Below are 15015 nucleotides of genomic sequence, written 5' to 3' on the forward strand. Positions count from 1 at the left end.
AGCACATCGAGGATCACCAACAGAAGGCTGGGTCTCTGCCCAGGACAGTGAAGATTCCCTACAACACTGTGCTCTGCATGCATTTACTGAACAACAAATGCATCCCATGATATACTGGATAGTAACAGAAGATCCTACCAGGCTCAAGCAATTTGCAGTAACAATACAATCTGACAAGCTCTGCTGCAGTGTTGGCAAACTATTTTGATGTCTGGTAACAAACTTTAAGAAGTGACTGCAGCTCATGACAGCGTCTATGCTGTAAACACACTGCAGAGACAGTCCTGGTTCCTTGTGCTCTGGGACAAATTCCTGTTAGCATTCTACTAACTATAACCTTCCATTTTGACAACTCTCTCTGGATACAGTTTTCTAAAGAGTTTTATATAGCTATTACAGTAACTTCCATTTTTCCTAGCTTACTTTACTTACACAAAACCATAATGAACAAAATCTTCCAAAGAAACTGAAAGCCCACCCTCCCCCTACACTCACCCCCCCATTTTATGTATTTGGCCTATTATCCTCTCAAAGAAGGAATTCAAATTGATTTAATCTCTTCATAACTGACAGGTTGTGTTGTATTTTGTAGAGATCTAAAGAGACAGCTGACTGGTAGGTTCTAATTTGAATATGAAAAAATCTATACTGGTCTGGCCAGAGTGCATTCAGAAGATCTGATTTTCATGTAAATACTTATAAAAATTCAGCAGTGTTGAACGGTGCAGATGACTAATCCTCTACAGGTGACTAATTCAGTGATTACTATGTTCATGTTGATAACAATCATATCAATTAACATTTAACAAGCAGAGCTCTCAAAAATATAAAGTATCAACAGATACTCAACTAATGGCAGAAGCAGATGAAAGCATCATGAAAAATGAAAAGTAAAATTATAGGATATTTTGAATAGTTCTGTTAATCAGCTTAAGTTTCTGAAGCACTGATGAGTTATTAGTCTCCTCCTTTGCTGATCTGTGAAACAGCTCTGCAATAACATCCCATGAAGATCAGCTTGCTGGTTCAAGACACCTTGAAAACTATGCCATCTAGTCACACAACGGTCTACTGGCTCACAAAAGGAAAATCAGATTGGATAAAGTTCAGCAGAAGTCACACCTTCATTAACAGCAACTCACACCCAGTGAGATTCTCTTTCAGGTCCTCTTTCTCTTACAAGTGGGATTCTATACGCTTAACACAGATTGTAAGGGTCATTAACAAAGCCTTTGAAAAAAGTGCCTTTTTTTGTTTGTTTGTTTATTGATGTTGTTGTAGAAGACATGTTACTAAAACTGTTAAATCTAAAAATTGTTGCTGGTTGCTTATTTAAGTCATCAAGGCTGCTGGTGGTACACTATCTATACTGACAATGTATTTGTACCAGAAGACTTTTATGCAATCAGCATTTCTGAACTAGCTTCAGGTTCCCTTAAAATTAATCCGAGTGTGTTTTCCTCCTTTGTAACTGATCCAAGACTGTAAGAAATGCTTCCAGGTCACTAAAATGTTTTAATTTACTAATCTTGCAAGCATCTCTCATTTAAAGATATTAGACTTAAATAGTGCTACTTCCCCCCACCATTCATCTGCAGATTCAAGAAATCTCAATACTGGAAGTCAATTTTTATGCCTGAAATACTGACCCAAGGGTTTTACACCACATTAAAGCACTGTTCTGTCATTGCTAAGAAACTGGCACCCACAGATTCTGAATCAGGGGTCCTCAAACTTTTTAACCAGGGGGCCGGCGCGCGGATGCAGTGGCAGGCAGTCATCTGCAGCTGCTTGGTTTCCCCTGCAACCCCTGGTGGGGGGGTCGGGGGTGTCTGTAAATACTGGGGGCCGGATTGAGGACCCTGGGGGGCGGTATCCAGCCCGCGGGCCGTAGTTTGAGGACCCCTGTTCTAAATTATACTGAAATGGAAACACGAGAAAATAGAGTATCAATTCACAGTTAGTAACAGTTGAAAGCACGGCAGTTATGCGATGTCAAGCTCAGGTGTGTTAAGTGAATCAGGAAAGCAAGCTACTTAAATCCTCAGAAGCCGATTCTTGCACCCTATTATTCAAAGATTTAATTTTTATCCCTTCATGCTTGCAAGGTTTTTTCTTAGGTATTCCTCTCCTATCTGATCAACTCTGTCATAATGTAGAGTCTAATGATTTCATGTCACCTAAACAGGAATAAACAGACATCTTCAACTAAAATTATTTTTATTTCCTAAATTCAAATATTTACAAGTGGTTAGACATGTCTGTATAGTCAAGGAAAGGAACTTCTAGACAAAGCTCACTTCCTGTAAAACATAGCTGCTTCTTAAGTGATTCTGGCATTAAGCACCGGCCTAACAAAAGCAATCACAATTGCCTTCTGTATTTGGACCAGTTACATAACTTGATGGAAGAAAAATTCTTTTGTAGCAAGTAACAGTCCACATTTTTTCGGGATCCAAAGCAGAACTGCAGTTATCACTTGCAAATGAAATCACTGTTTTTCAGACTCGGTTGTAAAGTAAACCTGTACTTTTTCGTATCTCAGACTATCACCAAAACAGGAAAACATCTAGTAAACAGTCATGCATGTGTAAATATGAGATGTTAAAAGCTCAACTGATACAATACTTGAATTTCCAAAGACCACATCCCACGGAGAGCTGATAGGCTGTTCTTCTGCTTTTGCTCCACCTTCCTTATCAACACCTTGTATCCCAATGCCTGCAACCGTGGTCACCACCTCTAATTCCAGGTCAATCTACAAGAAGCAAAATTATATACACTGAATGTACAAAATTAACTTGACTGCAATTACAGATAATTCAAGCTAATATCAAAACCGGAGATTTTTTGCTGATAAATAAAGAACAAATTTCAGGTATTTGTTTATGTAGGAAAATAATTAATTTTACCACAACGCTTCCCGATGTGTTGGTGGAGGGGAAGGGGGAAGCAGCAATTAGCGTGAAAAACATGTGCCTGGAATTTTCTTCCACATGCAACAAACATTAACACTGCCCTGTAAAGGTTTGCTGAGCTGTTGTAGAAGAAAGCATCAAAATTTTCTAGAAAAATACTCAGACAATGGATGTGGATGTTTTATTTTAAACTTCTACAGGAATACAACATAAAAATTCAACTAGTGTAACACTATCATCCATTTCTAAATAACCTGTATAAAACATTATTTTTGCAGTTCATTTCATGCCCTAGAGTAAATGTTTATATTTTATTTCATTTCTGCAACCTAAATCCCCTCTGCTTACTTTCTAAGTGACTTCCAATACCTCTCATGAATTTATCGTGAAGCTCATGTAAAAAGGGAGTCTTTCACACACAAAATTTTATAATCTGTAGCTAGACTCTTTTTGCAAGGCCCATGGCCTGCACAAACATTTGAAAGTATGTCCTGTAGCTGTTGTATTACTTTAATTCTTGGATACCCTCATGGCACATTCAATGAGAGGGAATTATCATGAAAAATGCTGAAGCAGTACGACCCAGATCTTCACACGTTTCTGTGCTGTCTTTGCTACCTGCAACACTTCATTTCCTGCAGTCCTTAGGCTACAGTGATGAGGATGACTAAGATAATGACCTAGATGCAAACTACTCATTTTTAGTAACAATGTTTCTTTACCAACAGGGAGCTTGGGTCCTTTCCAGAATAAGACCTGGTAGCCAGCTACAGTGAATACAGTGCAGGGACTTTGTGGACTAGTGCCTTTAAATAAAACACAATGAACATGGCTGACAGTACAAAGGCATGTTAACAGTACAAATTAGGGAAGGATGTACTTCCTCTGATCACAATTCAGACATACTGGTGAGGATCTGAGTACAAAATCTTTTCTGAGACGCATAAAATACTTAATAATGAGGCACTATTATGTTGCTTCAACAAACAACTTCCCATTGCTCTAAATCTGACCTAATCAAATGTAAGATCCAATGACTATATAATCTGAAGCATAACACTCTTACATGATAAGACCTTGCAAACATTTAATCAAAAAAAATCCATATGCAGAGAATTCTGATATTAAAGCAGGTAACTGTACTTTAGATACCCAAACAGCTAACAGAAGTTTAGATATTCACTGAACCATCACAGTACAATAACTTTAGATAAGAATCTGATAGTACTGGAAGTAAAACAAAAACATTTTTTACTTCCAGTACTAAGAATAGATGTTTCTCGTAACAGGAAAGTAAGAGTCACCAGAAAAAAAAAAAAAAAAAAGAAAAATCAGTTATGCTAGAACAAGTAGTGCATATCATATTAATATGAAAGGAAGCACAAAAGTATATGCAGCCCTTTAAAAAACAAACTGTGCAACAGCATTTGTTTATAAGATATTGGGCCAAATTTCCTTCCTGATGTTGAGGGTATTTGGAAAGTGGTCAATTTTCAACAGCATTTATTTATAAGATATTGGGCCAAATTTCCTTCCTGATGTTGAGGGTATTTGGAGAGTAGTCAGTTTTCACCTGTGTAAGTAGAATAAGGTATGAGATTAAATGCTGAAGTTCATTACGGAAAATATACCTTTCTAATTAGGTGATTTTCTGTATCAGCTACATAAATAACATTATTTTTTATAGCAATCCCTTGTGGTGAGTTGAAAGCTGCCTCTGAAAACCTTCCATCTCTCCTTCCACTGTTTGGACCTATAAATGAAACAAAGCAAACTTGAAAGTAATTGTAGAAAAGAAAAATATTATAAAGTGCATACATTTAAACCCATAAGAGAATTACATATTCTAAGAGATGCTTTCACAGCACCTTCTAGAGTTTACATTATTAATACTTTGTGTAGTCTCATTTTAGTCACTGTGGTATGTAATTACAATAGACTGGTACTATGAAGTTTTGAACTCATTCTCCACAACTCCTCTGCTTCTTCAACCTCATCTTCCAAAGAGAAGTCTTAATAGGGGTCTAAACTGTTCCTGTTCCCTTGCACTAAAGGTCAACAGCAACAACAGAAGACAGAAAAGAAAAATTACATCTTTTTTTTTATTCCCAACTACATCAAAGCAAGCCAGCAGGAAAAACTTCAATTTCCGAAGTTCAACTCCATTTCAATGGTTTAGATTTTGATGTAATCACAAATTAAACTAATATTTGATTAGCAGCCTTTTTTCATTAATAATTATGAAAAAGATGACATAGAACTAATTACAGAAAAGAACAGTGAGAATGATGAAGTGAGTCTTCTGCACAGAACAACCAAGAAATAGAAAGGAACATGACGTGAATATAACAGTATGAAGGTAAGCATATTTCAGAGGGAGTAACATTTAAAGTCATTAACAGTACGTGTCAGCAGAAGACATTTAGATATGAGTTATGTGTGCATCATGATTTATGATGCAAATATAGTAATTTCAACCTTTGTGTATGCCCACATTTATTACTGTATTATCAACTTCATTACATTATCTTCTGCCCACTGAATCATTCAACTGAGTCACTGAAATACACAGACTTTTACACCTACTGTCAGAAGACAATTTAGATCTTACAACCACAAAGGACTGAGGTGCTGGTGTGTCAGATTCCAGTACCTCCCCTTGTAAGCGTTAGGGTGCACATCCCCAGGGAAGGGAATAGCACAGAGTGCCACAGAAAGGAGGGGTACCAGTTCAGAGGTTAGGACACTTCCCTCTGAATTGCTGTTTGATGACTATCCCAGAACACTAAAGGGTAGCTTGTCAGCAGAAACCTCATCTCACATATCAAACAGAAACCAAATTCTCACACTTCTGTCATAAGAAATCCTGTCTGCACTTCCCATAGGAGAAGGGTCTTAAGAGTAATGCCTGTATCAGGTTAACTTGTATAATTTGTCTATCCAATGCACTGTTACTTCAAATAGCGAGAAAGTTTCTTCCTTTATTTAAACAGCAGTGCCATTGATATTTTTATCAAGTTTGTAGGATCCTGTCATGGCACAGGCATCGGCCAATACCATACTAAGTAATACAGGACACTTCTGTGTACAGCTTCTGATTCTGAGACATAAATGAACCGCTGGTTTCAAAGATCTGGGGATTCAACCACTTCCTAAATCTGTTTACTACAGTTGCTCGTAAGTGGACTATCCTAACAGCTATGTACTTGGTGCATTAAGATGTAACTTTCACCACTGTACCAATATAAAAAAAGAACAAGTCTGAAAGTTTCATTTATGAAAGAATAAAGCATGCAAATTTTCTTGATTTACATTGTAAAACAGAGAGTAATTTTACAAAAACAGTTAAAGAGTTTTTTAAAGCCTAAATGTTACTAACAAACTTTGTAACAAATGTAACTAAATTTAAAACACTTAACTTTCACTGTTTTCATAACTTGTTTATATGGTACACCTTGTGTGTGAGAACACAGGCCTTTTCATATATACTAAGGCAACTTCATTTTCAGGTGCCTATGTACCAGTTTAATGCCACTGTTCTTAATAATTCTCCCCTTCTCTAAAAACCAGAAGGGAATCCTATAGAAGAATGTTCTTCATCAAGAGAAACCCAAAAACCAAACAATGACCAAATGAAAAAAAACACACCAAAACCCTCCCCACATACCACCACAATTCAACATTCATTTCTTCTATTTGAAAGGCAGGCACTACTTTCTCTTTTCTTTTCCCTACCTTGTTGCTGGATGTTATGTATGTCCTTCAATCTAAACCCATTTGCAACTCTTTCAGAAGAATACAAAATGTATTTTTTGTAATTCATATTGGATATCACATGATAATACAAACTTTAGTCAACAGAACAAAGCCGAAAAATTAGACATCTCAATCAACTGCATTAAGAGTCTCCCACTGACGGTACTATATATACTATATACCCCTCACATCCAGTAAAAGTGATTTTAGTAGAAAAATAATAATCTGGCAATGCTCATAAACTGCTAGGTCCTCTAAGAGAAGAATCAGCCTAGTAGGCCCAGCAAACATACTCTAAACTAAAATTACTGTAATAATATTAATATACCCTTACCTCCAATAGTGTGTAGAATTTGTCCATTTTTTTGAGTAACCAAAATTCTATGATGTCCAGTGTCTGCTATTACAAGCCTTTCTCCTGAATTATCTACGGTCACTTTGCCAGGAAACAGCAGAGGAGAAGGTGGGAGGGAATCTCTGTATAGCTTTATTCCAATGCTGTTATCTTTGATTTGTCCCCTCTCCTTGTAGAATTTCAGCGTCATAGAAGTAAATAAAAACAACTTCTCTCTGTGTCCCTCTCCAACAAGGGAAAACAGCATATTTCCACGAGGCCCGAGAATGACCAGAGTTGGCCAGCAGGACACTTCTAGTTCATGCCACAGTGTTGCATCTGCATCATTTACTACAGGGTGGACAATATTATACCTCAAAACGGCACTTTTAATGTTATCCAGAACTTTTTCATTGGGGAATTTTGCTGAGTGGACACCAACAATAATAAGACCATCTGAAAGGAAAAATAAAGTCATGCATTGAAACATATTTGTATTTGAATAAAAAAAAGTAGTAAAAATGAGGCACAGTGATCTCACAATATGACTGACTGCTTTCCAGAAGGAGAAGACCTGAACAAACAAAAAGGAATTACATCGCAGTAGGAGCACAGATAGCTAGGTGTACAGAATACCAAAACTCTGAAATATTATTTCAGTAAAATTACTGAACTTGAGGACCATTACTTCCCCAGCTGGTTGAGATCTAGTATGTCATAAATTGTTCTTAGCTCCTGAACCTCTACATTCTAAGGTAGAAAATACATTAAAAATAATTTTGGGTAAGTTGTAGCAGGTCAACTGATACTTTCATTTTTTCCAGATGTTTATGATACCTTTTTGTCCTTTGATTCTTATACACAGCTATGGTGTTGTAGGAAATGAATTCTTTTCAACAGTTAACTAGGAATCACAAGTAAACACTGAACTCTCGAAGTCCCAAGTTACCTTGGCATATCTAACTCCAGATAAGCAGTGAAAAAGTATAAACTCTGAAATCATTACAGTATTCTAGATTTCAAATAAAAAGGCAGCACTGACAACTAAGACAAAATGACAAATACCACTTGTTACAAACCAGGCAGGCTTGAACCCTTTTTCTCACACACACACCACACCCAAAAAACCCCAAACCCACCAAAACAAAAACAACAAAAAAACCCCCACAAAAACCAGAAAGAAAGAAAAAAAAGTCAGGAAAAGAGGAGGATTAAATCATTGATTTTTGCCCCTCCCCTTAAAATGTTTAACTTCATTTCTGTATTTGGTTAATAATGAAGAGTTTAGGTTTTCCCACAGCATGGATAATTGCACTTGAAATCCTGGTATGAAGGAATAAGTATAATGTAACATAATTCTGCTTATATACACTGCATACATAATACCAACCTTAAAATTGATCAAACACACATAATTGTGAGCTTCCTTGAATTGTTTGCTTATTTTCTTAGTTTTACAAAATTCAAACACAGAAATAAAAATCTATGGCTCAGACTTCAGCTGCTTTTCCCTTGTGATAAGAAATAAATCTACTTCCACCCCATTTAGACTATTATGTAAACAGCCCCTTCCTATGCAACAAAAAAAGAATGAAGAGCCTGCCTTCAGTCAGGCTGCTTTTCAGTACTTTCTAGGAGCAAAAATACAAGAAAGAAACCCCCCAAAGGGATCTGCATCCTTTTTCAGGGCTTTAAATTATGTTTCACTAGTATAATCTCCAACAAATGAAGTAAACTGCATATCACATCAATACCATACTTCATCTCACTTTGTATTTAAAAAATACTATTAACCATAAGCATAATCTTGTCATAGTCAAAGCAACTTGTCAATTGTAACTGAAGTAAGAAAGGTAACAACAGTACCCATGCAGTCGTAGAAAGCTGCAATAATTTTAAACCACAACTATTAATCTAATGGAAATCCTTAGACACTAACCTTACTACTTATCCAAAAATCAATCATGTTTCTGGATAGTGCAAGTATTTTGTAACCACAAATAACAACTGGGGCCTTTCTACCTTTGTCCAAGTGAAAGTTCTAAATTTTCACATGACCTTTTGTGTTACTTTGAGGATAGGAGTGAAATTAAATGGGCAAGGAAAATATCCTTAGAGTAGACACCCAATTTGAGTTAATTTTGCTGCAGTATTAGAAATTATTTTGACACAACAAAAAAAAAATAGTTTCTCTTTTTTTTTTTTTCACCCAGTCAAGTGGGGAAAAGTATTTATACATTTATTTAGCATTTATAAATGCTTTTATCAGTAGCATTCAATTATCTGTGGCATTTCCTTCCTTCCCACATCACCAATGTCTACAGGTAGATTCCTTACAGTACCATATTTTTCCAGTAATACCAAAAAGCGAAGACTTGGAGTCTGTACAGGGTGGCATGGTGGCAAACTACTCCAATTCTAATGATGCTTATACTCCACAATATGAGTGTAGATCCTTGAAGAACTTCAAAAGGTTCTTAAATCAGAATAATTCGTGCTCAAATACTCACTGCAATGCAAAACACTATATTGTGCTCCTACAGACAAAATAGGCTTTGTTGAAAAGCTACTGAAGTTAGATAAGCAGGATATACTCTAGTTATAAAGGGTAAAGGCAGATGTGCAATGTGCATCTCTAAGTAAGCAAGTTATGTTATTTGGTGCTTACTCTAATATTGTTACGCTTTACCCTAAACAACAGCCAATGGAAATAGCCCTTCTCAAAGGAAACTCATCTGGAAAAGGCAATTCTTTAAATAAATGTTTTCTCAGCAAAGTTTTAAGAAGACTTGAGAGTATGAACTGTTTCAGCTCCTTGTAGTAGCAGAAACAATTTTTAGAAGGCAATTTTGTTCTCATTCAAATATAGCTATTTGTTACAACAGGAAGAGACTTCATCAGTTTATCACGAATCGAACCAGAACATAATCTAAATGTCTTCAGTCACCTTGCTAACAAATTTATTTCTCATCTTCTAGCTTCTCATAGTTGCTAGAACAGTACTCCTCTTTACTCTAGTTTTTCTCTCTTTACTTTTCCAGTTGCAATTATCAAAATCCAGAATTAGTTCCCTGAGAAGGAAAGCCACCCACAGATAACTTTTTGCAGCTTGCATAATGCACCTTTCTCCTAATAAAAGAAAATAAATTTATTTATTTAGCAGTCTAACATTTTCATTTTTAATCCACACGAAGTGTACTTTTTTCCACAATAAGTCCACATATTTTATTTCATTTAGCATCAATTGTTACATGCCACACAACAATTCATTCTAAACGGGAAGTTTACACATCAGATCATTACTGTTATTTGGCATTTACCACCTAATCCATTAAATGGCTTAACTATTTGTAAAACTTCAAGCAAATATGTAAAAATAAGATGCTTTTGTAGAACAGTCCAAAAGCCCTGCAGTTGCAGTCAGTGGAGTTTGCCATTGCAAGAACAGTGAAACCTGTCCTCTGTCAGTGAGGGCCTGAACCAGGGCCCCAAAAGTAACAACTACAACAACTGCGCCCGAGGACATGGTTTGGAATGAAATGTGGTGTTTAATTTCATGCTTTTTCTCCTACCTTCACAGTAGAGGTGCAATCTGGCTAGCTGGACATCTATGTTCTACCCTCACCTCTGGTTTTGTGGTAGAAATGTAAGAAAGGCAAATATTTCAGGTCTTAAATAGTTGTACTATTTGAGCTCGGATGAGTTTGTTTCCTTCTAAAAAAAATAATTTAATCTCAAGTTGTCTTTTTATTCAGTTACAGAGAAACAGAAAACTATTTTTTTCTTTTAGCCCTTCTCCTCAACCATAAAACAGTTAATGGAGAAGAACACCATCTTCAATGTGACAACAGGAAAGGGTAAATAAAGTGCTGCACAATGAAAGACTTGGTTGAATATAACAATTTCACAAATATAGAATTTTAAAAATCACTCTGATACAGCCTTTATCAATCCTATAGGTGCAGCATGATTCAATATCAGACAGCTGAAGTTGTAGCATCATTAATTGTTTAACTCCAAACAGCAGGTCAAATATTTTAACTGTAACAGGATCAGCAGCAGTGCCTATGTTTGCCTTTCAAAAATACCATTAAAGCTAGAAAGACAATTCTATACTTAACACCTAAACAGCACAAGTAAATTAAAACATTCTCTCATGAAGAAAACTCTTGTGGAAACAGACGGATGCTATACTGAGATAAAAGAATATGCACACCGTTTAAAACACTTTCTTTGAAGGATTGTAACAGAGCACAACACTGGATTTAAGCCAAGCTATTTCTGAATATTAAAAAGCACTCCCTCTTATAGAAGTCATTTCTGGACTGCTGATAACATGAACTGAATATGCACTGGGTTTTAAAATAACTTTCTGAATGCCACTTGAAATACAGAAATAGCACCACTGAAGATAGCAGTGAGAACATATCAGATAAAGATGTTAGGTGACATTTGATCCTATGGAAAGCAGTCTTCATTCTGAAACAGACCACCTGAAGTTCCAGACAACAGAACTATGTACATATGTACAATGATACATATAATGGTTTAGGATCACCCTAAAACTACAGTTCCTGGTGTTCAGACTTCTCGTGTCTGATGATCACACTGCTGAAGTTGCAACAGGCTCCATCTAAAAGGGCATTTGAACCACATAAGAAAAGTAATCAAGAGTACCAAAAATGTAAGTACACAACTTACAATCAAAAAAAGACATTATGTCAATATTGAGGTTTGTTCTTAGCTCTGCAGAAAAGTATAGGCAACATTCCTTCAAACATTCAATTAAAGATCCAAATGCATTATGAGAAAGATGCTTTGTCAGAGTTAAGATGCCTGTTTTCATCCTGACATTAATTGTCTGCTAGGTCAGCACCCTCTATCACTTCTATGGCATGGTAAATATATACATGAAATGTGTAAATAAATATCAAAGTGATTAAAACAGAATGAAACTGCAGAATAAGGCTGAATACCAAGATACCTGCACTAATATATCTAGACATTCTTAAAGCACTTTTTGATATGGCTGACATCCTTTCTACTTTAGCTTTATTCTTCAACTTCTATTTTTTGCAAGTTTCTCAAGTCAACAACTCTCCCCTTCTCTTTCTCCTAGTGATTAGGAAATCACATTTGCCTTTGGTGAAGAAGATGCACATTGACATAAGACCATCTACTGAAGGATTTCCCTATGGCTTAAAAAACCACAACCCTTACTGCCTTGATATATCATACATATTATTGTAATGCTAACATTTACACATTTAGCACAGCAGAGAAAGATTAAATAATCTGACAATCAAAACATGAAAACAGCAGAAAACAACCAAAAGGTTGTCTATAGTTATAAAAAGAATATTTTTCTTTTTTGTTTGAACCGTCAAGCACCTTAATCTCTTCCTGAATCTGACCGCTATCCTGTTTCCTAATGGATTAAATTTAAGATTAATGCTGTACACACCTGCTCTTCTTTCCTTTTACCTCCACTCACCCCAAGTATCTTTTTTCTTACACTGGTCCCTGTAGGAAGAGGATAGCTCAAATCCAAAAAGAACTTGTAAGAATAGCTCAAATGCAAAAAGAATTTATCACCTATCAGCAAAGTACTTTCTTTAAGTAATAACTCCTATGACAGGAAGTTTAATACAAGTCAAACAAAACCTCTATCTCCAAGTGGACCTTCAGTTCAGTCCTGAGTGCTGCAGCCTCTTCTACAACAGTATAGAGATGGTCAAATACTTCAAAGAGAAAGCTTGTGGGGAAAGGTTGTTAAAATGAGTATTTTGTTGTCAACTGATTTAACAGCTTTGTCTTAAAAAACAGATTAAGGATATGACAGGTATATTAATACAGTAACACTATAACAAAAATGTTTATAATTTAAAGGTATTAATTCTATGAACGTCAATGTAAGCTTCTGAAATCTCAACCTAGCCCTTCTTCCCAGTATGCCTGATATCCACCACAGTCCACTTACCATTTGCTAACCATCTTCCACTTAAAACTGCCTCCTTCTCAAAAAAATGCCATGAGTTTTTCGTTATTAAAGATCTTCATATCTGAAATATTTTACCAGATCTCAAATTTCTCCAATCAGCTACACTTTCCAAAGTAGAAAAATTTCTTTATGTGAGTCTCCTGTAAGGCACTATGTAAACCTAGCACGTATGTGAACTATTTAAAGAACCTGAAATTTCAAAGACATTGTAATTTCTTTTTCTAGTGAGAGAAGGTAACACATGAAAACAAATGCTGCCAAAATTAAACCCCTTCAGAAATGCCAATAGAGAATCAGAGACTTAAACATTGTAAGATAATGTTATTTACTACATATACATTATATTTAATACAATATTTTTAGGGCTGAAAATAACACTGTTCTTCATCTCACTATTCAGTCTATTAAAATATCCAAGATAAGTGAGTAGCTGATACATTCTGCGCAAGACCACAGCTTATCTCTGACAAGTCATCATGGTGACAAGAGACTGCATTCTAAATAGTAATTACCCTGCATTTTTATTCACTCAGAGAGAGATAGATTTCATCTCAGATGTGACTTTAAAGAGTTTAATTCCCTCTCTAGAACACAGAACTATTACTGGTATATAACATGATGCCAATACCAAAGAAATCCTAAACCAAGCTTACATATATTGCCATTTCAGTTAGAACAGAAAAAAACAAGTAATCTTAATGATATCCATCCTACCACCTTTACTATATTCTTCTCAGAATTGGTTCCTAGGTCAAGCGTAGATGGTTACATACAATTCTGAGCCCATATCTTACATCCTTGTGTAGCTTTTTGCTAATAGCTTTATTCATTAGGATATCAGATTTGGGCTTTAAGCGCATAACCTGTTTCTTTAATTACATGGACACAACAGATACCTTATTTAACCCCATTTAAAAATGTGATGGCAGTATACACAGGCACCTTTTTTAGGCTGCTTAAAAGATTAGAAGACATTTTTAGGTTCCCCTGAAATTTTGCCAACTGTTTAGTAACCAGCAACAAAGTGACTCAGCTACTCTGCCTGCAACACTGCCAGGAAATTCTATTCTAAGTAAGCCAAAGCACTTTTACCTTTATCAGAGTACTGGTGCTCTAATGCGTGGAGATCAGGCAGCAGGTGCAAGCAATTGATGCAGCAGTAAGTAAAGAAATCCAACACCACAACTTTTCCACAAAGGTCTTTGTGAAGAGAAATAGGACCTTCAGTGTTTAACCACTGTAGATCTGGAATTCAGAAAACAGCGATAACCAGTTAAGGGAAGGGCAACATACATAAATTACATACCACCATACAATGTTCCTGGTACATTTAACTTAAAAAACCTAAACTTCAACATCTCTTTCTATGTAGGTAGAAAAGCAAACCAAAAGCCTTATATTTATCCAAGCCACCCTTATGTTCCACAATTCTTCATAATTAGTAAACAAAAATAAATATTAACAAGATTTACTGTGATACTGAAAGTACAGTTTATATATTTAAATAGGCACCTCTTAGTTGAAAGAATATACAAGCCTCAGAACAATTATCATACATTTTAAAACATTATCTACATTATTCAACCCCTAACAATCGAAAACAATTGATTTTTTAAAATTCATATAAAACCTAGTGAATTAAAAAAACCTGTTAAACTCTTAATGATTTTTCCAACAGTTTTGTAAAGAGATGACTGAAATAATTTTGTGTTTATAGTTTTGATCTTGATTTTCAAAGTTTGCAATGACATTTAAACGAATTCTATTAGATGGGAAGAAGTACAACCTTTTCAGATATACCTGATACTACTACTGGTCATTTATTTTAACCACTTTATATGAGACACGAAAGCATTCTTCTCTCACTGGTAACTGCTGTTCCTCTACTTTTAGCAACTGACATCAAGACAAGAAATAAATATCCTAGAATACAGCCTGCTGTTATCACTTAACATTTCTGGAAAAAATGGGGCAAAAAAAGATAGTCGATACAGTGCAAAGCTTTG

At 35.6% G+C, this 15015-nt stretch overlaps 1 protein-coding gene across 2 annotated transcripts in view; it reads right to left on the reverse strand.

The window, feature by feature from the left end:
- NHLRC2 (NHL repeat containing 2) overlaps positions 1-15015 on the reverse strand; it is a 36954-nt gene that overhangs the window by 20338 nt on the left and 1601 nt on the right. For both annotated transcript variants that reach the window (XM_055719669.1, XM_055719668.1), the window contains exons 2-5: positions 14102-14254; positions 7009-7464; positions 4550-4671; positions 2629-2758 (exon numbers count right to left, since the gene is read on the reverse strand). In XM_055719669.1, the coding sequence (XP_055575644.1) occupies positions 2629-2758; positions 4550-4671; positions 7009-7464; positions 14102-14254 (861 nt within the window). The remainder of the gene's footprint in view (positions 1-2628; positions 2759-4549; positions 4672-7008; positions 7465-14101; positions 14255-15015) is intronic.

The sequence above is a fragment of the Falco cherrug genome, chromosome 9, assembly GCF_023634085.1.
Source record: "Falco cherrug isolate bFalChe1 chromosome 9, bFalChe1.pri, whole genome shotgun sequence".
Classification (NCBI taxonomy): Eukaryota; Metazoa; Chordata; class Aves; order Falconiformes; family Falconidae; genus Falco; species Falco cherrug.